The sequence below is a fragment of the Hemitrygon akajei genome, chromosome 31, assembly GCF_048418815.1.
Source record: "Hemitrygon akajei chromosome 31, sHemAka1.3, whole genome shotgun sequence".
Classification (NCBI taxonomy): domain Eukaryota; kingdom Metazoa; phylum Chordata; class Chondrichthyes; order Myliobatiformes; family Dasyatidae; genus Hemitrygon; species Hemitrygon akajei.
The window spans coordinates 17,230,359-17,255,975 of record NC_133154.1 but is presented as its reverse complement, the minus strand read 5'-3'; the positions used below and the strand labels follow the sequence as shown (position 1 = coordinate 17,255,975).

Genomic DNA, 25,617 nt, shown 5'->3' with positions numbered 1-25,617 from the left:
GCAATTATAGGCCTGTAAATTTGACACCAGTGGTGGGTAAATTAATGGAAAGTATTCTTAGAGATGGTATATATAATTATCTGGATAGACAGGGTCTGATTAGGAACAGTCAACATGGATTTGTGCGTGGAGGGTCATGTTTAACAAATTTTATTGAATTTTTTGAAGAGGTTACAAGGAAAGTTGATAAGGGTAAAGCAGTGGATGTTGTCTATATGGACTTCAATAAGGCTTTTGACAAGGTTCCACACAGAAGGTTAGTTAGGAAGGTTCAATCATTAGGTATTAATATTGAAGTATTAAAATGGATTCAACAGTGGCTGGATGGGAGATGCCAGAGGGTAGTGATGGATAACTGTTTGTCAGGTTGGAGGCCGGTGACTTGTGGTGTACTGGGTCCAATGTTGTTTGTCATATACATTAGTGATCTAGATGATGGGGTGATAAATTGGATTAGTAAGTATGCAGATGATACTAAGATAGGTGGCGTGGATAATGGAGTAGGTTTTCAAAGCTTGCAGAGAGATTTAGGCCAGTTAGAAGAATGGGCTGAAAGATGGCAGATGGAGTTTAATGCTGATAAGTGTAGAGATGCTACATTTTGGTAGGACTAATCAAAATAGGACATACATGGTAAATGGTAGGGCATTGAAGAATGCAGTAGAACAGAGTGATCTAGGAATAATGGTGCATAGTTCCTTGAAGGTGGAATTTTGTGTGGATAGGGTGGTGAAGAATGCTTTTGGTATGCTGGCCTTTATAAATCAGAGCATTGAGTATAGGAGTTGGGATGTAATGTTGAAATTGTACAAGGCATTGGTAAGGCCAAATTTGGAGTATTATGTACAGTTCTGGTCACCGAATTATAGGAAAGATGTCAACAAAATAGAGGGCGTATAGAGAAGATTACTAGAATGTTACCTGGGTTTCAGCACCTAAGTTACAGGGAAAGGCTGAACAAGTTAGGTCTTTATTCTTTGGAGCGTAGAAGGTTGAGGGGGGACTTGATAGAGGTATTTAAAATTATGAGGGGGATAGATAGAGTTGACGTGGATAGGCTTTTTCCATTGAGAGTAGGGGAGATTCAAACAAGAGGACATGAGTTGAGAGTTAGGTGGCAAAAGTTTAGGGGTAACACAAGGGGGAACTATATTACTCAGAGAGTGGTAGCTGTGTGGAATGAGCTTCCGGTCGAAGTAGTAGAGGCAGGTTCGATATTGTTATTTTGGATAGGTATATGGACAGGAAAGGAACAGAGGGTTATAGGCTGAGTGCAGGTCGGTGGGACTAGGTGAGAGTAAGCGTTCGGCACGGACTAGAAGGGCCGAGATGGCCTGTTTCCATGCTGTAACTGTTATATGGTTATATCAGAAGAAAGTGCCTCTAAAAATTAAGAATTGCTATTTTCTCCGTAGGGTGTTAGTATCCCTTGCACTGAGTTTTTGTTTAGATGGTCATAGCAAAGCCACCAAAAATCTACAAAGGGACAATATTTTTTAGTCTTTAGTTTTCTCCATGCTACTACAGTTTCTCATTAGAACATGTACAACGCCCACAGTTAATTCAATGTCATGCATGCATTATTGTATCAGTCATACTGCATGGAAACAGGCCTTTTGGCCCAACTTGTTCACACTAATGTATTGCCCAGTGAACTAGACCCATCTGGACACATTTGGCAATAGCCCTCTTAAACCTCTCCTATCCATGTGCTTGTCCAGATATCTTTTAAATGTTGCTAATGGGACCACTACTTCTGGCAGCTCATTCAAAATCCACACCATCCTTTGTGTGAAAAAGGTGCCCCTGATGTCCCTTTCAAATCTCTCACCTCTGACCTTAAATTCATGCTTCTTATTTTTTATCACCCCCCCATGAAAAAAACTGTGCTTTCACCCTCTATTTGCTCCCCATAATCCTATAAACCTCTATCAGGTTACCCCCTCAATCTCCTACATTCCAGGGAGTAAAGTTCTAGTCAACCTCTCCTTGCAACTCAGGCCCTGAAGTCCAAGCAATATCCTGGTAAATCTTTTTTGCATTCTTTGTCTCTCATTCTTTTCTCTATCAGGGTGACCAACTACTCGCTACTCCAGGTGAGGCCTCACCAGCCTCTTGTATAGTTACAATATGATTTCAGGCCCTGATTGATGAAGACCACCATTTCAAATGCCTTCACTGTATCTACTGTCCTTGCGACACTGCTTTCAGCAAGCTACATATGCACCTGCACATCCATGTCCCACTGTTCCCCTATACTCCCCAGGGCCCTAACCTAACATTTATAGTCCTACCCTGGTTATTCTCCCAAAATTCAGTAACTCATATTATCTGCATTGAAAGCCATTTGCCTATCCTCAGCCCACATATCTGATCAAGATACCCTCTAAATTCTTCATTATCTTCAACACCACACCATCATAGAATATTACAGCACAGAAACAGGCCTTCTGGCCATTCTTAGCTGTACCGAACCATTTTTCTGCCTTCTATCAATCTTAGTATCATCTGCAAACATACTAACATTCATATACAAATGTTTCTAAAAAGTACAATCCTATTCACATCCAAGTCATTATGTAAATTACAAATTCGACTATAATAATTTACAAACAATCCCAGCCTTTGTATGCTACTTAAAAATCCACAGTTTCAGACAACAAAAAGCTGGATTTATTATCATTGGCCTATATGATGTGAAATTTGTTGTTTCTGCAGTAGCGGGACAGTTCAAAAATACTATAAATTACTAAGATAAATATTGCAAAAAGAAGGGAATAACGTGGTAGTGTTCTTGAGTTCATGGACTGTTCAGAATTCGAATGGTGGAGGGGAAGAAGCTATTTCTGAATCATTAAGTGGGGGCCTTCAGGCTCCTGTACCACCTCCCCAATGGTAGTAATGAGAAGAGGGATGTCCCAGATGGTGAAGGTCCTTAGTGATGGATCCAGTTTCCTGAGGCACTGCTTCTTGAAGATGTCCTTGATGATAGGGAGGATTCTACCCATGATGAAGCTGGCGAGGCTACGCCTTCTGCAGCATCTTGAAATCATGTTCATTGGAGCCTCCATACCAGACTGATGAAAGCAGTTGGAATGCTCCCCATTATACTGTATTTAACCATTAATTTTCCATATTTTGTAGCCTCTGCAACATCAGGAACTTCAGGAATTAATTCCATTGTGTTAAGTCTTATGTGAAAGGGCAGCGTTACAAATATGCCATTGAAAATCTGTCTGTCAACACAAGGACTATATTGGTGTCATGATAGATACCCAAGTCTAATTTTCTGAAATCTGCTGTTGAATTACACTACTAATATTAACATTTTGATACCGTGTCTAAAAATTGATGTGTTTTAGAAAGGCATTTATCAAATACAGGGGATGCCCATGTAATGCTGTTCAGGTAATGGAAATTTGCCATTGGAAAATTCACAAATCACCCTCCAAAAATTTGAGATGTGAAATAAAATTCACTGTCACAAAGTCTATGTTGAAACTAAATAATTCATTGTTTTCACCTCTCTTGAGATACGCAGATGGCACACACACATCTTCATGTACGACAGAATAGCAATATGGACCGGTTTCTAGGAATGCAACCCCAACCCTGCCTTTTTGCAGAGCTTGTTTGTAATGGACTTTATAATAATCATCTATACTTGTTGATTGTACTTCACACATTCACACCTTCAGGATTTCACTACTCTTGGAAATTAATTCTTTAGCCACCTTGAATTTAGTAAATTGCTCAGTCATTGATCTTTTTTTTTTATTGAGATACAGCACGGAATAGGCCCTTCTGGCCCTTCAAGACATGACGCCTGGCAATATCCAGATTTAATCCTGGCCTAATCACGGGACAATTAACCCACCAACCGGTTAGTCTTTGGATTGTGGTGAGAGACCAGAGCACCCGGAGGAAACACGTGGTTACGGGGAGAATGTACCAACTCCTTACAAACAGTGGTGGGAATTGAACCTGGGTCGCCTGTATTGTAAAGGGTTGTGCTAACCACTACGCTACCATGTTGCCCCAAGTTCTTATTGTCAACTCTTGAAAATTAAACGGACTTGCAAAAGAAGATTGCACAGTGGCGTTTTTCTTGGACCAAATACAACTGAAATGACTGAATTACAGCACAGGTTCATCCTTTGGCATTATATCATTGCAAAGAATTACTCGATATTATGCTGTCCAGTTGCAGTAGAGTTTCACAAGAAGAACAGTGAGCAAATCCAGGTAAGCATATAACATGGAAATGTTTCTGAACATATTCACCCTTTCTGGTGACAGCTTCCTTCTCCACTTTCCCCATGGACAGTTTTTTTGTCCTTGCAATGACTGACATTCTATTCAGCCTTTAAGCTGGATTTAATTTACAGGCAGAATGAGCCTGGACACAGAGAGAACTTTTACTTTTTGCTCCCATTGCCTGTTTACTCTTTTTGCAGGAAGAAAGTGAAAGGCATTCCATATATAAAAGGAAGTTCTGCTTATTGATATTGTAAACATGTGACTGTACTTATTTATAAAGTTGTTTATTTTTAAGGTCATGGACAATATTAAATTTATTTATAAAGAGCTGTCCCTGTTTGCCCTCAGCCTGAATATCTACAGTATTTAACTCCAATCTAACTCTGACATATGCAGACTGGTCTTGTAAGGCTCAGGGCATGAAGCCAGGCTCTATTACTGTACAAGAATCTGTCTACCTCAGGCTATGAAGTATGTGGTGACTCAATCTCTGAGCCTCTCTAGGGTAAAGAATTCAAGAGATTCATGACCATCAGAGAAGAAATTTCTCCTCATCTCCATTTTTAGTCATAGACCCCTTAGACCAGGGGTTCCCAACCTTTTTATGCCATGGACCAATACCATTAAGCAAGGGGTCCTTGGAACCCCCGCCTTAGGCCAGGCTTTGCTCCCAGTTCTATATTCCCCTCTCTGCTACAAAAGAAGCACTTTCTTGTCATCTATCTTGTCAAGGCCCCTGCTGAACCTTACATGCATTTTTTTTTTTTAAATCACTTCTCATTCTAATCTAGATTCAGCATAGGGCCAATCTGCTTAAACTTTTCTCATTATCATTAAAGCTTCTCAGTGTAGAAAAAAAAAGTACAAGGATGTTGCCAGGACTTGAGGACGTGAGTTATAGAGAGAAGTTGAATAGCTTAGGACTTAATTCTTGATTGGTCAGGGCATGAAGGGATATGATAGAAGGCAGGAGATTGGGACTGAGAGAAAAAATGGATCAATCATGATGAAATGACTCTTTGATTCATTGAACTATCTCCAATGCAAGGTAAAGCAGAATTCTAACCAACCTGATGGCACTATTTTGCACCTCTCTAACTTGATGATACACCCTTTGCATGAAGAAATTATTTCCTGGCATTACCCCTAAACAACCAGACTCCACTTTTAACATTATGGTCCTTTATTCTGAAATCCTTTACCATGGGAAATATCTCCTCTCTTCCAGCAACATTGCATTATATAATGCCTTCAGAACTATTTACCAAGAATTTAGACTGAGCCAAATCAATGCCAAGATGGGTGTACAAAGAGTTGATCCAGGAGACTCTTGGAAGAGAAGCCTTGGGGTGGGGCAGTAGTGTGGTGGTTAGCACAATGCTTTACAGTACCAGTGACCCAGGTTCAAGTCTCACCACTTAGTAGGTTAATTATAAATTGTCCCGTGATTAGGCCAGGGTTAAAATAGGGGTTGCTGGGCAACGGGGCTGGAAGGACTTATTTAATAAGTAAGAAGCAGAAGCTAAGTGAAGAAATTCCAGAGCCTAGTATACAAGTAACTGTAAACATCACAGCTAGTGACAGAGCAATTAAAACTAGCAGAATAACATTTATTTATTAACTTGTCCATTCGTACATTAATTGTCCATCCTCACTCCTGATCCTTATGACTGGTGGTGCGATTGATTGAATCAAGCTGATCCATTAGGAACAAACATGGCAGGTACAATAAATTGATTTCCTTTCCATGTCTGGCCTATATCCATGCTTCTTCCTGGAATCTGTAGTCAATGTTGAGAATTCCTGGGGTCCATTCCTTCCCGACCGTATACCACTCTGCCAGCATATCTTGTGAAGGCCATACAGGAAACTGGACCACACCTTGGTGGCTATGACCATATCAGGTTAGTGTGTGCAATGGTGCTCCCCCTGTACTATAACAAATTGATGGATGGGGGGGGGGGTACGAGTGGTCTGGCCTTAATTCATCTGCATTGCTTCTAATCTAGCTTTATCCTAATTATTTTTGTAATACAGTTATATTAAAGGTCATTAAGAGTATTGGGGTTGTGTATAGATCAGACTGTGTGAGGACTGTAGCTTTCCTTCTTTCAAGGACATTAGTGAACAATATAGGATTTTGTGACAAACTAGGATTGCATGGTCACTAATTCCAATACCAGCCTTTTAAAAAAGAATGAACTAAATTCATATCCACAAATTGCTTTGCTAGGATTTTAACTTGCATTTCTGAATTATACATTCAGTAGATTATGAGACAAAAGCTCCGATATTTTGGCCACATCGTGAGAAGACAGGATTCCTTGGAGAAGACTCTCATGTTAGGTTAAACAGAAGGTAAAAGGAGAGGATGACATAGATAATATACTCAATGTGTATGACCTTGGAGGAGCTTAGAGAGGCAGTCTCTAACAAGGAAGTCTGGGGTGCAGGAGTCCATCAGGTCACTCGACATAATGACTGAACAACAAAGTGTAGATGTCAGCACAATGCTTTTCAGTCGAGGCGACCCAGGTTCAATTCCCGCCGCTGCCTGTAATTCCCATGACTGCGTGGGTTTCCTCGGGGTGTTCCGGTTTCCTCCCACAGTATAAAGGTGAAATGGTTACTGTAAATTGTCCTGTGATTAGGCTAGTATTAAATCAGGGGATTGCCGGGCAGCACTGTTTGAAAGGCTGAAAGGGCCTATTCCCCACTGTATCTCAATGAATAAATAAGGTATTTGATCAGTAATGGGGAATTAGCTACAGTGTGTAGTAGGTAACAGAACTGACCACACAAACTTGCACTGACCTGGTGATAACCAGCTGAATTCCATGTGTTAGCAGTGCAGCTAAAAAGTATGGCAATATAAAGACGACGGGTGGTGTAGTGGTCTCAGCAGATGGTCAAGAGTTCGAATGCAGCCGGTTCCCAACCTGGGCGGAGGAAGGCCTGGCAATCTGCACCTTGCCACGAAGACCCTAATGAACAACTACACCGTCCACAAGGTCAGCAGGAGTGGAAGATTCAACAGCACTCAACAACAACAAAGAGCTTGAATGTGACAAAGGTGATGTATCTTGGAGATATGTCAAAGTAACATGAATTACCCAGATTCAACCTTTATTTATGGGTCTATCATCCTAACCAGTGGTGTTCCTACCGCCCAGACTGAGTGAACTGGTTTGGTTTCCACCTTAGTAGAAATACTCTGCTATACAACTCTATGCAATTCAGAAAAAAACTCAAGTTAGCAATTATCAAAATAATTCCAACTGCCTGAAGTCGACCCTCACCAAGAGCTCAAATAATGGTTTCAGCTCTTACTTGGCCTGTGTAGAGGCCAATCACCACTGCTCTTGCTAGTTGAAATCTCTCCTGGCACAAAGACCTGGGCAGCGTATTCGTTAAGTCAAGCACTAAGGCTGTTGAATGATCAGGCATTAAGAAAAGAGTGGATGGAAGTGTACCAGTTCACAGAAATGGAGAGAGTTTGGATGGAAAAACTTGATAAGATATTTTATTACACCCTCTCAGAAATCCCATTATGACAGTAACCTCCCTGTTTGCTGGAGAAATTGTGGAAATCAAAATGCAAATCATTATCATATTTTTTGGGACTGTCCTGTTATCAAAGACTATTGGAGGGGGATACACAATGCCCTACAAGACATCTTTAAATGTGAAATACCCTTGGAGAGTAAGACCATATATTTTGGATATATACCTCAAGAATGGTTGAAAAGAGATAAATATTTAATGAATATACTGTTGGTGGCTGGTAAAAAGACTCTTACTAGGAAATGGTTATCACAGGAGAGCCCAACTTTAAATACATGGATGGAAATTACAATGGACATTTACAAAATGGAGAAGATAACAGCATCTGTTAATCATAAGCTGGAACAATTTGATTCATACTGGGAAAAATAGTTTAACTATATAATGCCTCATAGGCCTGGTTCTCACAAATTGATTCTCACAAATCAATTAATCTGTTGTTTAAAAAAAGGATCTTTCCTTTTGCTTGTTTTTTCTTTCCACTCTTTTCTATAAGTGTATACCCCAGATAGATACTTTGTGGAGATGTGTGATATATATGATTATATGATGTATATGTACAATGTCTGAAATACATCTTATGGAAATGTTTGTTTGATGAACTTCAATAAAAAATAAATTACAAAAAAAAAGAGTGGATGATATTGTGTGCTTTCACAAATAAAAATGGCGGAGGCGTTTTATGTTTACGAAAAGCCATAGCAAGTCATTTATTGAACACCAAAAACTGAACACAAAGCGCAGTAAAAGGCCTTAACGTCATTACCTCAAAACATCAGACCCGGCTCTTAAAGTGAGCCCCAACCCAACATCAGTGGTTGTAAATTCTGAACGTTTCCACCAATTATATTACCCTACAATATTATATCTATAGCCCAGGCAAGCTACGTGTTTCTTCCTGTAAATAGAGAAGGTAGAATTGGAGTTAACATATTGCGCTGCTAAAAAAAATTATAAGTTGTACATTACACGACTCGATCTGTTTACATGCAAATAGACGAGCAGAATCAAAGTATCTATTCCCAAAATGTTTTGTTCATTTACTCATTCAGCAAAACCCGGGAACTCTGCATATGAAGAACCATTCCTGCTTACTTGTAAACGATGACACCAGCAGTATGTAATACTTGCCCAGTGTCTCAGGCAATGTTTCTAATCCTTCCTAAAGACATCCCCAGAAAAGGTTTTAGGATTTCAATTAGAACTGACTCTGCTTCTGAAAGTGTTAGAAGAATGGCTGATCCCGATTTACTAAGATTTATAAGGAATTAAAATATCTTTAAAATTAATATTTAAAAAGCAATAGCCAAAAAGAAACGTATTTAAGCGATGAAATTTGAACTAGACATGCGCCTCTCTGTTACACAGTCCTACATCAACTGTCGGCATCAGGTCTATTCTCTAAATCCGGAATAATTTTGCCATATTTGATCATCAGTTTCTCCGGGATAGTTAAGGAAAAAAGGACATACTGCATAATTCCTTTAATTACTGGAAATTAAGTCCCTTTTTTAAGTAGAATCGCAGTTGTTATGTAGAATTTCGTGCAGAGCAAAGTTCCCCAATCGGTGTTAGTGACAGGTTTGTCTTGTTTGTCGAAAGATAAGTATTAACCAGCTCCGAGTTTTTACCAACACATGAATTGCCTTATAAATGTTTACCAGAGGGCAAACAGGACTTTTGTTACAGCGCATTATCTGAAAAGCAACCCCTGCCCAAGTGCCGGACGTGCACAGGGAGCGTGTCGCCTCAGGTTGTGAGGAGTAAGCCTTGGACCCAGCCACCTTCAGACCCAGGCCGACGTTCCTGGTTGGTTCCAGGGTAGCATCCAGTTGTGGGAACTGAACGCACACAAGCTTTCCCGTTCATAAGCGCAGGGCGATCAATTCATCCATGAACATGTTGTACTTGTTCATTCCACCTCCAGTTGACAGAGGCAAGTGAACCGAGTCTTACCTGATGGCCGCTGCTATCTAATTAATTTAAATTCGAGCCACACGTTTAAACTTCACGACCTATTTTGGAGAGCAGTGATCAGATGTTAACTGTACTTCAAGACTTAGCGCAGGTGGGCTCACCCACCCATACTCACTCTGAATGCAGAATCCCAGAGCTGGGCTCCAGGTTAGCCAGTTAGTACTGGCTGGGACATAGTCTATGCAAGAATAATGTTAATTCAGATGTGTATTAATGGGAAAGTAGTTAATGGTCTAACTGCATTTGCATACATTCATTATGTTGTAGGCTCATTCACAAAGAAATCATTATATTGCGAACTAAAACAAAAGATCTACAGTCAATTAAAGGCTAAATAGTTACTTCGCCCGAACTATCATCATCACACTATTTAATGCGGTGTCAGCACAGTTATTCAGGAGGGCGCCTAGCCTTGGAAGTTAGCTTCCTTGTACAGTTTGTCGAGGTCGGAGCAGATTGTCTGAAACGCCTTCGCGAATGATTCCTTTGCAGTTGTGGTCATCTGGCTGGGGTATTTCTCACTGAGGACGCTCAACATAATGCCGGTGATCAACTAGAAGACAATGTAAAGGGAACAAGAATGGTGTTAATTCCATGGGATGGTGCATTGCGTCAGTGCGTGTGTGGGGCTAGCATACCAAAGGCTGATAATTACGGGGTTGGTGTCAACACTGTCACATTAGTGTAAACAAAATCATTCTTTTCGTCGCAGGATGTTGAGTGTTGAGAGCCATCAGCACCAGCTTCAGGAGAAGAGAGGCGGGCTCAGGGGCAAGCGGAAGCACCATCCGAACTACCTGATTAAACAGCTTTCAGCTGTGTCTCCACTTGCTAGTGGGGGATAGGACAGTCGTCACCTGATCAAGATGCATAATTTGCTTCAAGAAGCAACACAGTCCAAGGGGCAGTTCCGCAAGTGTCGGCAAGCTTGTGGTGCCAACGGAGGATGCCCACTAACCCGTACCGTCCTCGGAATATAACCATATAACAGTTACAGCACGGGAACAGGCCATCTCGGCCCTTCTAGTTCATGCCGAACGCTTACTCTCACCTAGTCCCACTGACCCGCACTCAGCCCGTAACCCTCCATTCCTTTCCTGTCCATACACCTATTCAATTTTTTTTAATGACAGTACCGAACCTGCCTCTACCACTTCTACTGGAAGCTCGTTCCACACAGCTACCACTCTCTGAGTAAAGAAGTTCCCCCTCGTGTTCCCCTAAACTTTTGCCACCTAACTCTCAACTCATGTCCTCTTGTTTGAATCTCCCCTACTCTCAATGGAAAAAGCCTATCCACGTCAACTCTATCTATCCCCTTCATAATTTTAAATACCTCTATCAAGTCCCCCCTCAACCTTCTACCCTCCAAAGAATAAAGACCTAACTTGTTCAACCTTTCTCTTAGGCGCTGAAACCCAGGTAACAGTCTAGTAAATCTCCTCTGTACTCTCTCTATTTTGTTGACATCTTTCCTATAATTCGGTGACCAGAACTGTATACAATACTCCAAATTCGGCCTTACCAATGCCTTGTACAATTTTAACATTACATGTGGGAACGTGGGAGGAAACCAGAGCACCCGGAGGAAACCCACGCAGACAGCGGCAGGAACTGAACCCATATTGCTGTAAGGAGTAACGCTAACTGGCATGCTCCCCGTATTCCTTCACGGAGCAGCGGAAGTTGCCGGAAGTTATCAGTCAGGAAGATAGTAGTGTAATTTGTGAAGTGTGGTACTCACAGGGAAGTTGGCTGGTGGGATTTTGTGCTTGTGGATGTGAGTCTCTGCCATTGCTTTCACCTCACTGGCATGGTCGCCCTTCTTCTTCAGCATTTTGCCCACCGCCTGGAGCACAGTGTTACCATGGTTGCGGACACCGTCGTTGTTCTCCACCTGGTCAAGAGTCAAGTCCTTGAACTTGGGAAAATGCTGTTTAGTGTTTGGGTGCTCCTTGAATAACCTGGAGTGAAAAAAAGGAGCAGGTTGGGATGGTGGGAAAGAGCAGAGAGTGAGAGGGAGGGGTTAAAATGGCCTTCAGGTATTTTCCAACTGAAAGCAAGGAGGAAGTCCTGGAGTTAGAAGCGAGAGAGTGTAGGGTAAATATATGAGAAGGAGTCCTGGGTGGGAGGAGATGGCACAGAGACACAGTGGTTAGTGCTGCTTCCCTCCCAGCTCCAGAAATTCAGGTTCAACCTTGACTTTGGCTGCTGCTGGTGAGGAGTTTGTCCGCTCTCCCTGGGTCCCAGACATGGGTAGGTTCGGTGTCTGCTGGTGTGGGTCAGTGGCGGGAGGTCTGGGAAAGGGACAAGAGGAAAAACTGGGTTTTGGTGTAGATGGACACATTGGCCTGAAGGATAGTACTGCCCTCTATCCAGACGTTCTTGCCTTATGGAGCTGTTCTCCCCATGCCCCTCCAGATCACACAGTCAGAAAGAAGTGCGATTCTGCATTTTTGGATGCAGGAACCGTAACAGATCATACTTGATTAGTACGGGTGTCAGCTGTTCTGCGGAAAAGGCAGAAGAATAGCATTGAGATGGAAAAGTAAATTGGTTAATTTAGCGGGGTTTTTTCTCTTTATTAATAAAATTTTTGCTTTCTTTACGATTTGTTAAGAGTTGTGGTTTCTTGTTTATATACTGTTTTCAACAGCTTAACATTATATTTAATTGACCTTGACAGTATATATGTTTTTGTTGTTTCTACGTTCTTTGTACTATGTGTTTGCTAAAACTTCTCCTCTGATTTGTATTTTTTTCTCTGTTGGAAAATTAATTAAAGCAAGACTGAAAATGAGAGTAAATTGGTCGTGATGGAACGGCAGAGCAGGTCCAGTGGGTGAAATGGTCTAATCCCGCTCCCACAGCCCCTTCCGCCTGTACCTCCGTTCGCACAAAGCTTCGCTCCTTTTGGTTATCGCAACCGACCTCTCAAATGCAAAGTTAGCATCGATTCCTTTCTGCAAAAGGGGTGGGGGGGGGGGTCCATCATCTGCAAGTACGGCCTTCTGAATGAGCCGGTTCTCTGTGTTACAATCTGCTCTCTTTTCATTTATTGACATACAGAGTGGAATAGGCCCTCCCAGTCCTTCAAGCGCTGCCCAGCGACCCCCCAATTTAACCCTAGCCTAATCACCGGACGCTTTATGATGACCAATTGACCCACTGACCGGTACATTTTGGACCGTGGGAGGAAACTGACGCATCCCGAGGAAACCCAGGCGGTCACGGGGAGAGCGTGCGAACTCCTCATCTCACCAACCAGCAGACACGGCTCTCTCTCTCTCTCTCTCCACGTCTTACAAAGTATCACTCCTTCGTCTTTTAAAACGTAAGGGATGTTGTGCTGAGTTGCTTAATCGTTATAATTATTGCAGTTATTCAGCAGACTAGGCCCTTCGAGCCACGGCGCCCCGCAAACCCCACAACCCTGATCACGGGACAATTTATAAATGGGTCTTTGAACTGTGGGAGGAAACCGGGGAACACGGAGGACATGGGCGGGGGGCGCACTCCTCCCGGCGCTGGAACTGGACTTTGAACTTCCCCGAGTTGTAATCCCCGTCGCTACCCCTCCGAGGGAAACTGCCCCAGAGACTCCTCAAAGTGCCCCGTGTTTGTATAAGTTCCTCCCCGCGCCTCACTTAGAGTTTCGGGCGGCAGGCTTGCCATTTATTTAGCGTTTCGTCCGTCTTTCGGGATGTCAGCTCGTCGCTCAGCCCAGCACGGGTGGAGCCGGCCGGATTCGAACCCGCGACCTCTCCGCTCCGAGCTCCCATGTGGATCCGCTACACCGGCACTGACACGGCTTCGCGTAGCCGCAGCGGAATTTAGACCTTAAATCCGCCAATCTATTCACTTTCTCGATAGTTTCTGTATCGGTCCAAAACAGTTAAATTAACTGTGTACCAGGATCCGCCACCAGACCAGTTTCGGGTGGATCACGGGCTCCCTTTCACCGAGCTGATGGTCTTCCCGCAGCAACTAGAGTCTGTCCCCTGGACAGATGGCGGCTGTGGGGTGTGGGTGAACCCGCGATCTCCCGCTCCGGCCACGGGAGCTGTCCAGCAGGAATGGGTGGGGAGTTCCTACCACCGAATGCTTGAGATTGGTGCGGCGCTATCAGGCGAGACACGCTTTTGAGTGGGCAATGTACTCGTGGCAACGCGACGATAACCAGCTCAACCCTCTGCAGACTGGGCACACGCGGCACCACGGAACCGTTCACATCACAACATCCTCGCCCGTTCACACTCCACACAGAATGCCACACTGTGTATGTAATACCGTGCGTATACCCAGATCCCAACAGTCGTCCCCACTGGACACACCGTGGTCGTAGTATAGACAACAGTCACACACACACACACACACACACACTCACACACACACACACACACACACACACACACTCACACACACACACACACACACACACACACACACAAACAGTTTCTCTATCTCCCTCTCTCCCCTTTCTATCTCCCCCTCTCTCTTTCTCTCCCCTCTCCTTCTTCTCCCCCTTTCTATCTATAGCTCTCTATCTCCCTCTCTCCCTCCCCATTCTATCTATCTACCTTACTCTCTTCCCCCCTCTCTATCTCTCCCCCATCCCTCACCCGTTCTCTCATCTCACTCCCTCCCTCTCTCCCTCTCTTCCCCCCGCCATCGGATTTCTAAATGAACATGGAACCCATGAACACTACTTTAACTTTTTATTTATGTTTTTGCACTACTTAGTTTAATTTAACTATTTAACAGACCCAGAGTAGCTCAGTTTTTCTCTATTTATTTACAATGTATTGCATTGTACTGCTGCCGTAGTGTTAACAAATTTCACGACATATGCCGGTGGTATTAATTTTTTTCCCTCCCTCTTTTTCTCTCTCCCCCTCTCTCCCACTCCCTCTCCCTCTCTCCATTTCTCCCTCTCTCCTTCTATCTCTCTCCGTTAATCTCTATCTCTGTATCGCTCTGTCCTCTCTCCCCCATCTCTCTCACTCTCTCCCTCACTCTCACTCTCCCTCTCTCACTCTCTCTCTCTCACTCTCTCCCTCACTCACTCTCACGCTCTCCCCCCTCTCCCTCTCTCTCCCTCACTCTCTCTCACTCTCTCCTTCTCTCTCTCTCACTCTCCCCCTCTCTCACTCTCCCTCTCCCTCTCACTCTCTCTCTCACTCTCTCTCACTCTCCCCCTCTCTCTCTCTCACTCACTCGCCCTCTCTCTCCCTCTCTCTCTTTCACTTTCACTCCCCCCCTCTCTCTCTCTCCCTCTCTCTCTCATTCTCTTTCACCCTCACTCTCCCTCTCTTTCTCACTCACTCTCTCTCTCTCTCTCTCTCTCTCTCTCTCTCTCTCTCTCTCTCTCTCTCTCTCTCTCTCTCTCTCTCTCTCTCTCTCTCTCTCTCTCTCTCACTCTCACTCTCTCAAACGCACATAATTCACAGCAGACGAACTGCTGGAGGAACCAGGTCAGACTGCGGGATCTGTGACGGGTCTCGTCCTGAAAGGACGACTCGTTATTCCTCTCCGTAGAGTTCCTCCAGCATTTTGCCTGCTGTAATCCCACCATTCGGCACCGGTAACGCGGTGAGAGAAATTCGGAGGGTCTGCAACAAGGAAATACAATAACGGGTAAAAACAAATCGTCGTGATAGTTCGGAAAATCAATTGAGGGAGTGTCCAGGATCAGTTTTCCTTAACCAGGGGGTTAAGGAATTGCAAAAGGACTTAAATCGCGTAATGCGCAGCGAGAGACTTCATAAATATTCCGACGGTCAGTGGATACTTAGGGAATAGTGTTCATAGTTCTTAAAACTTTTGAAAAAAAACTACAAAAGTTGGTTTTCTAGGTGAGCTTGGGAAACTATATTACAACGCATTACTGTAAACTGGCAATCGTCAATATTTAATTGATACATTTATGACGGCAATTTAACCTGTCAGCAGACCAGTGTTTATAGCTCATTGCCTGCCTTCCATGCTGGGCTGCTTCACTGTAGTTGAACCGACCAGGCAAAGATGACAGACTTTCCATTTTGTTTCCAAATGATGTAGAAAGAAACCATTTCGACCTGTGATTATTTGCCGACTCACCGAAAAACCTCAGTAGTCCCCCCCCCCCCCAACTAACTTTCCGTGTAACCTATTCCACACTCAGATTCCGTTCACCTCATCCTGAGGGGCAATTAACCCAGCGATCCCGCGCGTCTTTGGGATGTGGGAGGGTACAGGAACTCCGGGGGAGGGGGTGGTCAGCGAACACAACTCCGCTCGGGCAGCACCAGGGGTCAGGATTAAACCCGGATCACTGGAGCTGGGAGCAGAGTCTCCACTAACCGTGCCTCTGTGCCGCCCGCTGTTCCCTTCCTCCCCCGAGGGACGCGAGGGAACAGGTGGACTTCTTATTAAGCAACAGTCCGCGGTTATTTTTGCGATTATATTGACAAACTGACCTTCCATTAAATAATGTTTTAATTGAATCTAAATCCCACACTGACAGATCTCCGGATTTTTGGGCCAGGTCCCTAAACCATTAATTCAGTACTCACTTGCCAGCGGTGCTTAAGAACATCAGAGGAAAGGAAGCGGCTGACGAGGTGCCAATAGAGACCAAAGCCCGAACATCTGAAACGTTCCGAAATTCAACAGACGTGGATAAAGTGGAGTGCAAGAATTAACTTAAGTGAAAGGTAAAGGCAGACTGTCTCTCTTTGTTCGAACTTGGTTTACTTAATATTTGAGAATAAGAAATTAACGATACTTGGGACCCGTCCTCACGGAGGAAGACGGGCATATCGCCCAAATATTGTGGGGAAAATCCAAGTCGAGAGCAACTTGCGCTGAAAGATACCAGTGAAAATGATAGTTTGGGAGAATTTACCGAGGTTGAAGATAATTAAATTCACAGAACCTAATGACGTGTATCCAATGTTTTGGAAAATGTTGCAATGGGGTTAGATGCATTGCTTCAAATCACCGGGACCAGCGGGGAGAAGGTCCATTGTTTAGGGACCGCTTCTTCCCCTCTGCCGTCAGATTTCTGAACGGACAGTGAACACTGCCTCGTTCTTTTCTCTGTTTCGCTCTATTTATTTTGTAATTTATAATCATTCAATGACTTTGCCACAAAACAGCACACCCCCTGCCGCCTTGCGCAGTGATAATAATTCTGATCTTCCAAAATTCCGCAGATCCTGGGGCGGTTCAAGGTAGCAAAGAGAAGTCCATTAATTGAGATAGAGACAAGGAATAGGTAATCCTGCATCTACAGTAAAAACAGAAAATGCTGGAAGCAGTCAACAATTCAGCCAGCATCTGAGGAAAGAAAAAGCGAATAATCTTTTCGATTCGGATATCTTCCGTCGGACTTCCAGCATCTATAGTTTTTTTTAAAAATTGCGGCTCAGATCTGTAGAGCGGAAAATGCTAGCGGTAATAGGACACGGAACATAACGAACGAACAGGACACAGGAAAAAAGTAATGGCACCAGGCAGCAAAATGGGTTAGTGAAAGGGAAATCGCGTTTGATAAAACCTATTGGGAACTTTTGGGGTTGGAACTAGCGGAATAAATAAGGAGTTTGTATGTTCTCCCCGTGACCGGCGTGGGTTCCTTCCGGGTGCTTCGTTTTCCTCCCACAGACCAAAGACACACCGGTAGGTAGGTTAATTGTTTATTGTAAATTGTCCCGTGATTAGGCTGGGATTAAATCGGAAGTTGTTGGGTGACATGGCTCGAAGTGGAAAAGGGCCAATTCCGCCCTGTATCTCAGTAAATAATTTTTTAAAAAACAGTTGGCTATCCACAAGGTGACATATAGGAGGTTATTAGAGTGCAAGGTAATGGCGTGGATAGAGGTTAATAAATAGAAAACGGAGTAAATTGGTCGTATTTAAATTGGGACGGCATAACAACAGGGATCAGTGCTGGAGCCAAGTTGAAGTCCGTGCTGCCCTCTAGTGTTCACTCTGCAAAAGACAAGCCTTATTCCAGTGCAGACTGCTGTGTCGTTCATGGACGCAGGGTGTTTTTGTGTGTGTCTGTATTTTTCTGATCCCTTGTATGTGCTGCGTGTGCTTTGTGCTGTGTATGACTATTGGTACTGCGTTTGGCATGTTGACCCCGTAGTAACGCTTGTCTCGCTTGGCTGTATTCATGTATGGTTGAATGAGAACTGATCTGGAATTGAACTGAATTTGGCTGGGGGAGGTCGAGTGTTAATATATCCTGGTTTTTCCAGCAATAAAAAGGCTGGGTGTGGGCTGTGAGGGGGACGCTGAGAGGCTTCAGAGGATTATCTATTACAAGTTCAGTGTTAGTGAGGAACATAAGGTGGAAATATGTGACATCATCCACTTTAGAAATAAAAAGAAACGTGAACTTTAAAAAAAAGTAAGGTGAGGGATAGAATGCATCGGTGTTCGGAAGACCTTGGGTGTCCTAGCAGACTCACCACTCTAGATTACATGCAGGCACAGCAAGCATTCGGAAGACAAAAAAAAAACCTTTATTACAAGAGGAATTGAGTGCAAAAGGATAGAATTCTTGGTCCCAATTCCATAGTGTCCTGGTGCAGAGTATACGGGTCTGGTCTCCGGACGTGTGGAAGGATAGAGGAAGTGTAGTGAAGATTCACCAGTTTGATTCCTAGATGGAAAGCTTTGCCCTCGGGGAGAGATTGAACCCACTCCAGCTCCTGTTTTGAGATTCAGTAATCAATCTGGCGAATCTCTGCTGCGCTTCCCTCTGTCCTTCCTCGTGTAGAGAATGTTTAGAGCAGCGAGAGGTGCCTGTGCTGAGAAGTACGACATTCTTACAGGGCAGACGTGCGTTTGTGATTTCACAAGGCTAGAGCATCGCACTTTCAAAATAATGGACCGGCCATTCAGGAGAGCAGCTGGGGCTGGATCGTTAGAGGGCACGGAGTCAGAGAATTAGAGGGCGCAGAGGTTAGAGAGGACCTGGAACTGGATTGGTCAGGGTGCACTCAGGGTAGGGTAGTCGGAGGCTTGTGGGAGGACACTGTTAGAGCATAGCTACCGAGAAGCAAATTGCTGACCGACACTTAGCGTGGGGGAAATGGGTAAGTGAGCTCGGCACTCTATAAGGTCCTTCCAGAACCTTCAGAAACATTCACAGCCATTGAGAGCCCGCAGTCCTACCCACTGATACAACTATCACCCGCAGAGACATAGCAAAAGTAAAATAGAAGTGTTTCTCTGAACGGAAAGATCGCTGCCCAAGTGGCTTACCTGTAGAGAACTATTTGCCCGAGACTGGGCAGGTCCCCCTCCACACCTGCCCACACCTTATTTATTTCATCCCAGTTGGCCATTATCCAGACTCCTGGAAATACCACTTGCTTCTTGAGAACGATGGCAGAGATGAGCAGGGCAATTGTGGTCGCAGTTACAGCTTAGACCTTTTATACTCCACTGCATTATCTGTCTCCTCCCCTCAGTCAGCTAATCCCACCCACCCAGCCGTGTCTCCCCCCCCCCCCCCCACAGCCTATTTTGATCTGCATTTTAGGATGGGTGGAGGGATTCTGGTCAATCCTTAACCGTACGTAACACCTGATGAGCTTGTCCACGTTCAGCCCCCTCCAGGCTCCGGCCCCTCTCTCCCCCTGTGACATTCTGACTGACATTTACTTTCACCAGGCACGGGGCTTTTGGCAAACAAAGGGAACTCAAGTGAACGTTTAGACCTCTGGAATTGAGATGTCCTGAGAGAGTTCTCAGTAAGTGCTCTCTGTGTGGACTGCTTGAATTGTTTATTTTTTTTTCCCTTATCGTTGTCTCGCTCCGCTTTGATGTTGGAGTTGTTCATGAGAAGACTCAGGTGCCTGACTTTAGTCAGTCCCAGGGAACCGTCTGTCCTGGCTTATTGTGAGAGCAAAACAAAAGGGCTGGTCAAACCACCCAGGCGACAGGCAGGGGACGTGATCACCGCCACACACGACAGTGGGGAGATGTGGGAAAGGTAAGAGGGTTGTTTAGCCATCCAGGTATCAGGCAGGGAGCGTGATCACCACCACACACGACAGTGGGGAGATGTGGGAAAGGTAAGAGGGTTGTTTAGCCATCCAGGTATCAGGCAGGGAGCGTGATCACCGCCACACACTGTGGAGGGGAAGCAAATTTGAGACTGCATCTATTGTCCCCCTTTTCCCCAAACTCCAGGCAAGAAGACACCAGTGGAGATTAGTTAGGGGCAGCAACTCAGTGTACAGAAAGCTCCCTTTTTGATAAAATGAGTGTCCTTGGACAAAGCCCTCCCAGCGTTCGTTGTCAGCTCTGCCACTTCTACCCACCTGTGAGGGCTGATAGAGTCACAAGGCAGATTTTCTCCCCCCCGCCCCCGCACTCACCAAAATATAATTTATTCATAGTATCCACGGTTAAGTACAATATGCCCATTGGCCGTGCTATCATCATCGTTATGTTCCGTGTCGTATGACATCAGCAGTCGTGACCGTTCTTGGAAAAATTCAATCCACTTCCCTTTAATAAGTGAATGTCACCAGTGTTTCAGATGTCGCACTGGAGCCCGGGAGACTGTTTTGCCCCCTGGACCCGGTCCCTCATTATCCAGTGACGGCCGGACCCTCGCCTGCGACCCTTCCCCACAGAGCCGAGGTGGGGGGGGGGGGGGTGCACTGAGCTTCTGAGCAGCTGCCAATCGGTTTATTATCGTCAGCTGTACTGAGACACAATGAAAAACATTCTTTTGTGTGCTGGCTGTATAGGCCGTTCCCAAATGTAAATAAGCCGAGGCGGTACCAAGAGCAACAACAAGGTCATTGAGATTGAGAGGTCAAGGGCTTATCTGTATCATTATAAAATGTGTCTCTCCGTGTACACTCCTGTGCCATTTGGCCAGTCCAGATGAAGGGCCTTGACCTGAAGCGTCAACTGTTTATTATAACCATATAACATCTAACAATTCCAGCACGGAAACAGGCCATCTCGGCCCTTCCACCCCTTGCCAAACGCTTACTCTCACCTAGTCCCAGCAACCTGCACTCAGCCCATAACCCTCCATTCCTGTCCATATACCTATCCAATTTTTTTTTTAATGACAATATCGAACCTGCCTCTACCACTTCTACTGGAAGCTCGTTCCACACAGCTATCACTCTCTGAGTAAAGAAGTTCCCCCTCATGTTACCCCTAAGCTTTTGCCCCTTAACTCTCAACTCATGTCCTCTTGTTTGAATCTCCCCGACTCTCAATGGAAAAAGCCTATCCACATCAACTCTATCTATCCCCCTCATAATTTTAAATACCTCTATCAAGTCCCCCCTCAACCTTCTACGCTCCAAAGAATAAAGACCTAACTTGTTCAGCCTTTCCCTGTAACTTAGGTGCTGAAACCCAGGTAACATTCTAGTAAATCTTCTCTGTACTCTCTCTATTTTGTTGACACCTTTCCTATAATTCTGTGACCAGAACTGTACACAATACTCCAAATTTGGCCTCACTAAAGCCTTGTACAATTTTAACATTACATCCCAACTCCTATACTCAATGCTCTGATTTATAAAGGCCAGCATACCAAAAGCTTTCTTCACCACCCTATCCACGTGAGATTCCACCTTCAGGGAACTATGCACCATTATTCCTAGATCACTCTGTTCTACTGCATTCCTCAATGCCCTACCATTTACCATGTATGTCCTATTTTGATTAGTCCTACCAAAATGTAGCACTTCACACTTATCCCCTCCACAGATGCTGCCTGACTTGCTGAGTTCCTCCAGCATTTTGTGTGTGTTGCTATGTGGGAGGGAAGGGCTGGGCTGGCCTTTTGGAGTAGGTTTGAAGGACAGCACAACATCGTGGGCCGAAGGGCCTGTGCTGTTCAATGTTCTTTGTTCTGTGTGTAGGTAGAAGGGCTTCTCCCGGCTCACACTTCAGTGTGTCCCTCAGCCTGGAACGTGCCAGTCAGCAGCGACCCCCTGTGCTGGGATATCATCAGGTTGATCGAAGGCCGTCCTTCACCAATTTGATATATTCCAGCAGCACTTGACGTCTGTCTCGGTGTGTTTCCTGGAAATGCAGCCCAAGCTCAGGGAGCCCCCTGTCACACAACTGCAGGGGATGGACCTGGACAAGGACCAGTGCCTCCTTTCCTGGAACGTGCATTGTCCGCTCTCTCCCCCTGCCAGTGCGATAATGCTTCCAGTGCTGTGGGTCTCTGTTCAAAAGCCCCCATGGAAACACCTGGACGTCACTGTGACACATTCCATGCACCCGAAGCCCCCGGTGCAGGAGAGGCTGGGCCGTTTAAGCCCCTCTCTCCCAGGCCCGGGGCTCAACACCCCCCCAAATCCAGCGGGAGCGGCAGACAGTGGAGGGCAGCGGGGGTGGGTGATGCCGTGCCGAACGGGAGGGGCGGTGAGGGAGCAGCTCTGCGAAGCAACGCGAACCGTAAGAATCGCAGGGCTGAGAGAGGTCCAAGGCGAAGGAAAACCGACGCTCAGGAGTGCATCAGGGGGATGCAAGGGGAAAACAGGAGTGATGGGACAGAGCAGGGGGAACATAGGGGTGATGGGAGCAGTGAATTACAGAACTCCTGCAGAATGAATGGATACCATTCTGCCCATCAAGTCCAAGCTAGCTGACGGTGGTGCTGACTTCAGAATGTTAATATTTAAGGCCCTGTTGACAGCTGAGCAGTAACATTTGTCTCTGGCTTTTGGCAAACGAAATGGTCGCCGTTGCCAGTTGTGGGATCCTGCTGTGTGTTTCTCCATTTATTCTCAGTACACAAGACCACAGCGCAGGGGCAGCAATGCTTTGGGAGAATCTGGATAACAATGAGTCAGCTCCCCCTGCTTTAGGACAAACAGGGAGGGAACTTTTCAATCTCCAAGCATTTACTTTTGCTAGGGAAATGAACAAGCTGTTAATAAGCTCACAAACAAGGGTGAAGAGTAAAGAGAGGAATGTTTGCATGTATACCCTGAGTGCCCTTGACAATGAACTAGAACGTGGAACTGGCATCAGCTCCTCTCACAGCGTTAGCCGATAGCTCTGGATCCCAGCCCTTAAGGCACTTGTACTATTCCTCTCTGAAAGCTTCTGCTGGATTTCCATAGCTAGCCCCTTTTACAGTTGCTGGCTATAACTCAGTGAGTGAAGCCTTATCACCTCCCTCCGATTCTTTACGAAGTTGTCCTCACCTGTCCTTCCAGCACAAACATTTCCTCATCAGTTTCCCTGTCTGAACCTCTCCTTGATTTTGGACAGTGTGATAATCCCGGGGGTGGGGTGGGGTACCCGTAGGGGACAGCTTGGCCTCAATTCCCCCGGCCTCCTACTACCCGAGCCAGAGTCCATGACACACACACACACACGTCACATTGGAATGTGTAACCTTCCAGCCCGGAACGATGCTCTTCAAAACACTGGCCCAAAGATTCTTGTGCGGGCATTAACATTCCCAACACCAGCTCCTGTGGACGGGAGCAGCAAGCGTCTCTGGGCAATTGTTATGTCATCACTGATGCACCAAATTCCAATCTATATTCAGACCTCCCTTGGCACATCATGATGAGGGTGGACGGACCGGCCTCCAGGGTCATTGTCCTTGCCCCATCTGAGGACATCCTGGAGCAAAGCACAGCCAGCGGCGGGCGTAAGTGTCCACAATAACTGACAAGCAATCAGATTTGGAGTCGCCGGAGAGTAGTGCCTCATTTCTTCCTCGCCACCTCCCTCCTGCCTCTCCAACAGAGGGGCACCCCTTCAGGTCTGCCAGCTGACAGTGAAGCACTCTCCCAGGACTGCACTTCTAAAGTTTGGCGCTGCAGGTTGCTCGGGCATGAGGTCCGCTGCCCCACGCCCCCTCCTGCCACCGCCTTGCACTGATCCTCACCGACTTACCCTGGCCTGCACTGACGTAACTAGTCTCGTCTACACTCGTCTACGTTGACCTACAAGAGTCTTGACCTATGGTTGTCTAGAACTACCCTGGACTAATTGATTGACATGGGATCTTTTAAATCTTTTTATTAATTTTCAAACAAACATAAGAAGAAAAACAGCAAGTACAGAGAGCTTGAGAGCACATAATTAATAAGGTTGGAATGCAAATACAAACAGTTAATCACACAGATATAATAACCTCCCAAATTCATACTGTATTACAAAAGTAGAAACCCTCCCCAAATAAAACAACAGCTAACCTAACCGACAGGCTATTGTATCATATCCAGTATACACAGTGGTGTCAATAACTCCACACCTCTATCCAAATAACTAAAGGTGATAAGAAAAAGGTTTGGGAAAGGTCAGTTTAACTCATATGAAAATGTTGGATAAATGGTCTCCAGGTTTCTTCAAATTTCACCGAAGGGTCAAAAATGACACTTCTGATTTTTTTTCTAAACTCAAACAATATATAGTTTGGGAAAACCATTGAAATGTAGTTGGGGGATTAATTTCTTTTCAGTTCAGTAGAATGGATCTTCTAGCCATTGGTGTGACAAACACAATCATCCGGCAAGCTGAGGGGAATAAATAACTGTTATCCACCATTGGTAAGCCAAAAGTTGCAGTAATAGGATGAGGTTGCAAATTAATACTCAAAACTGTTGAAATGATACCAAAAATATCTTTCCAGTATTCTTGCAAGCAAGGGCAAGAGCAAAACATGTGGGTCAAAGAGGCTACTTCAGAAGGGCAACTATCACAGATTGGATTAACATGAGAATAAAATCGAGCATGTTTGTCCTTAGACATATGGGCCCTATGTACCACCTCGAATTGTATCAGTGCGTGTTTGGCACAAATAGAAGAGGAGTTAACAAACTGTGAAAATTTCTCCCATTGCTCTGTAGGTAACGGACATTGGAGTTCTTTTTCCCATTCATTCTTAACTTTATCTGACAACCCTGGCTGTATTTTCATGATCATGTTATAAATGATGGCTATTAAACCCTTCTGATAGGGATTTGATTTGCATGGGATCTATATTAGCTCATACTGGTCTACACTAGCTCACACTGGTCTACACTGACTCACACTGGTCTACACTGGCTCACACTGGTCTACACGGACTCACACTGGTCTACACCGACTCACACTGGTCTACACTGACTCACACTGGTCTACACGGACTCACTCTGGTCTACACTGGCTCACACTGGTCTACACGGACTCACACTGGTCTACACTGGCTCACACTGGTCGACACTGACTCACACTGGTCTACACAGACTCACACTGGTCTACACTGACTCACACTGGTCTACACCGACTCACTCTGGTCTACACTGACTCACATTGGTCTACACAGACTCACACTGGTCTACACCAGCTCACACTGGTCGACACTGACTCACACTGGTCTACACTGGCTCACAATGGTCTACACGGACTCACACCGGTCTACACCGACACACACTAGTCTACACGGACTCACACTGGTCTACACTGGCTCACACTGGATTACACTGACTCACACGGGACTACACTGACCCACACTGATCTACACTGGCTCACACTGGTCTACACTGACTCACACTGGTCTACACGGACTCACACTGGTCTACACTGGCTCACAATGGTCTACACTGACTCACACTGGTCTACACTGGCTCACAATGGTCTACACTGACTCACACTGGTCTATACCGACTCACACTGGTCTACACGGACTCACACTGGTCTACACCGACTCACTCTGGTCTACACCGACTCACTCTGGTCTACACTGACTCACACTGGTCTACACCGACTCACACTGGTCTACACAGACTCACACTGGTCTACACTGTCTCACACTGGTCTACACTGACT

The 25,617-nt window shown here is 45.1% G+C and overlaps 1 protein-coding gene and 1 long non-coding RNA gene across 5 annotated transcripts in view; one reads left to right on the top strand and one right to left on the bottom strand.

The window, feature by feature from the left end:
* Nucleotides 1-8,502: 8,502 nt before the first annotated feature.
* Nucleotides 8,503-19,215, bottom strand: LOC140719339 (myoglobin-like). Of its 3 annotated transcripts, none has more exons than XM_073033912.1 (3): nt 19,060-19,215; nt 11,546-11,765; nt 8,503-10,354 (listed from the first exon to the last, which is right to left on the bottom strand). In XM_073033912.1, exons 1-3 carry the CDS (start codon nt 19,140-19,142, stop codon nt 10,208-10,210), a joined length of 450 nt encoding a protein of 149 aa, XP_072890013.1. In that variant the 5' UTR covers nt 19,143-19,215; the 3' UTR covers nt 8,503-10,207. The 3 variants fall into 3 exon arrangements, with proteins under 3 accessions (XP_072890013.1, XP_072890014.1, XP_072890012.1); XM_073033913.1 differs by lacking the exon at nt 19,060-19,215 and adding an exon at nt 16,356-16,393; XM_073033911.1 differs by lacking the exon at nt 19,060-19,215 and adding an exon at nt 13,474-13,607.
* The window catches only part of LOC140719341 (uncharacterized), a 27,501-nt gene continuing 17,876 nt past the window's right edge, over nt 15,993-25,617 (top strand). For both annotated transcript variants that reach the window (XR_012096895.1, XR_012096896.1), the window contains exon 1: nt 15,993-16,496. This is a non-coding gene — a long non-coding RNA (uncharacterized lncRNA). The remainder of the gene's footprint in view (nt 16,497-25,617) is intronic.

What these genes read in the sequence shown, in the direction of transcription:
- LOC140719339 (XM_073033911.1), bottom strand. Translation starts at nt 13,583, where the DNA reads ATGGGAGCTCGGAGCGGAGAGGTCGCGGGTTCGAATCCGGCCGGCTCC. An exon ending in GACGAAACGCTAAATAAATG is followed by an intron (nt 11,766 to 13,473) that starts GCAAGCCTGCCG and finishes TTTTCACTCCAG; the next exon opens with GTTATTCAAGGAGCACCCAA. An exon ending in TCCCACCAGCCAACTTCCCT is followed by an intron (nt 10,355 to 11,545) that starts GTGAGTACCACA and finishes ATTGTCTTCTAG; the next exon opens with TTGATCACCGGCATTATGTT.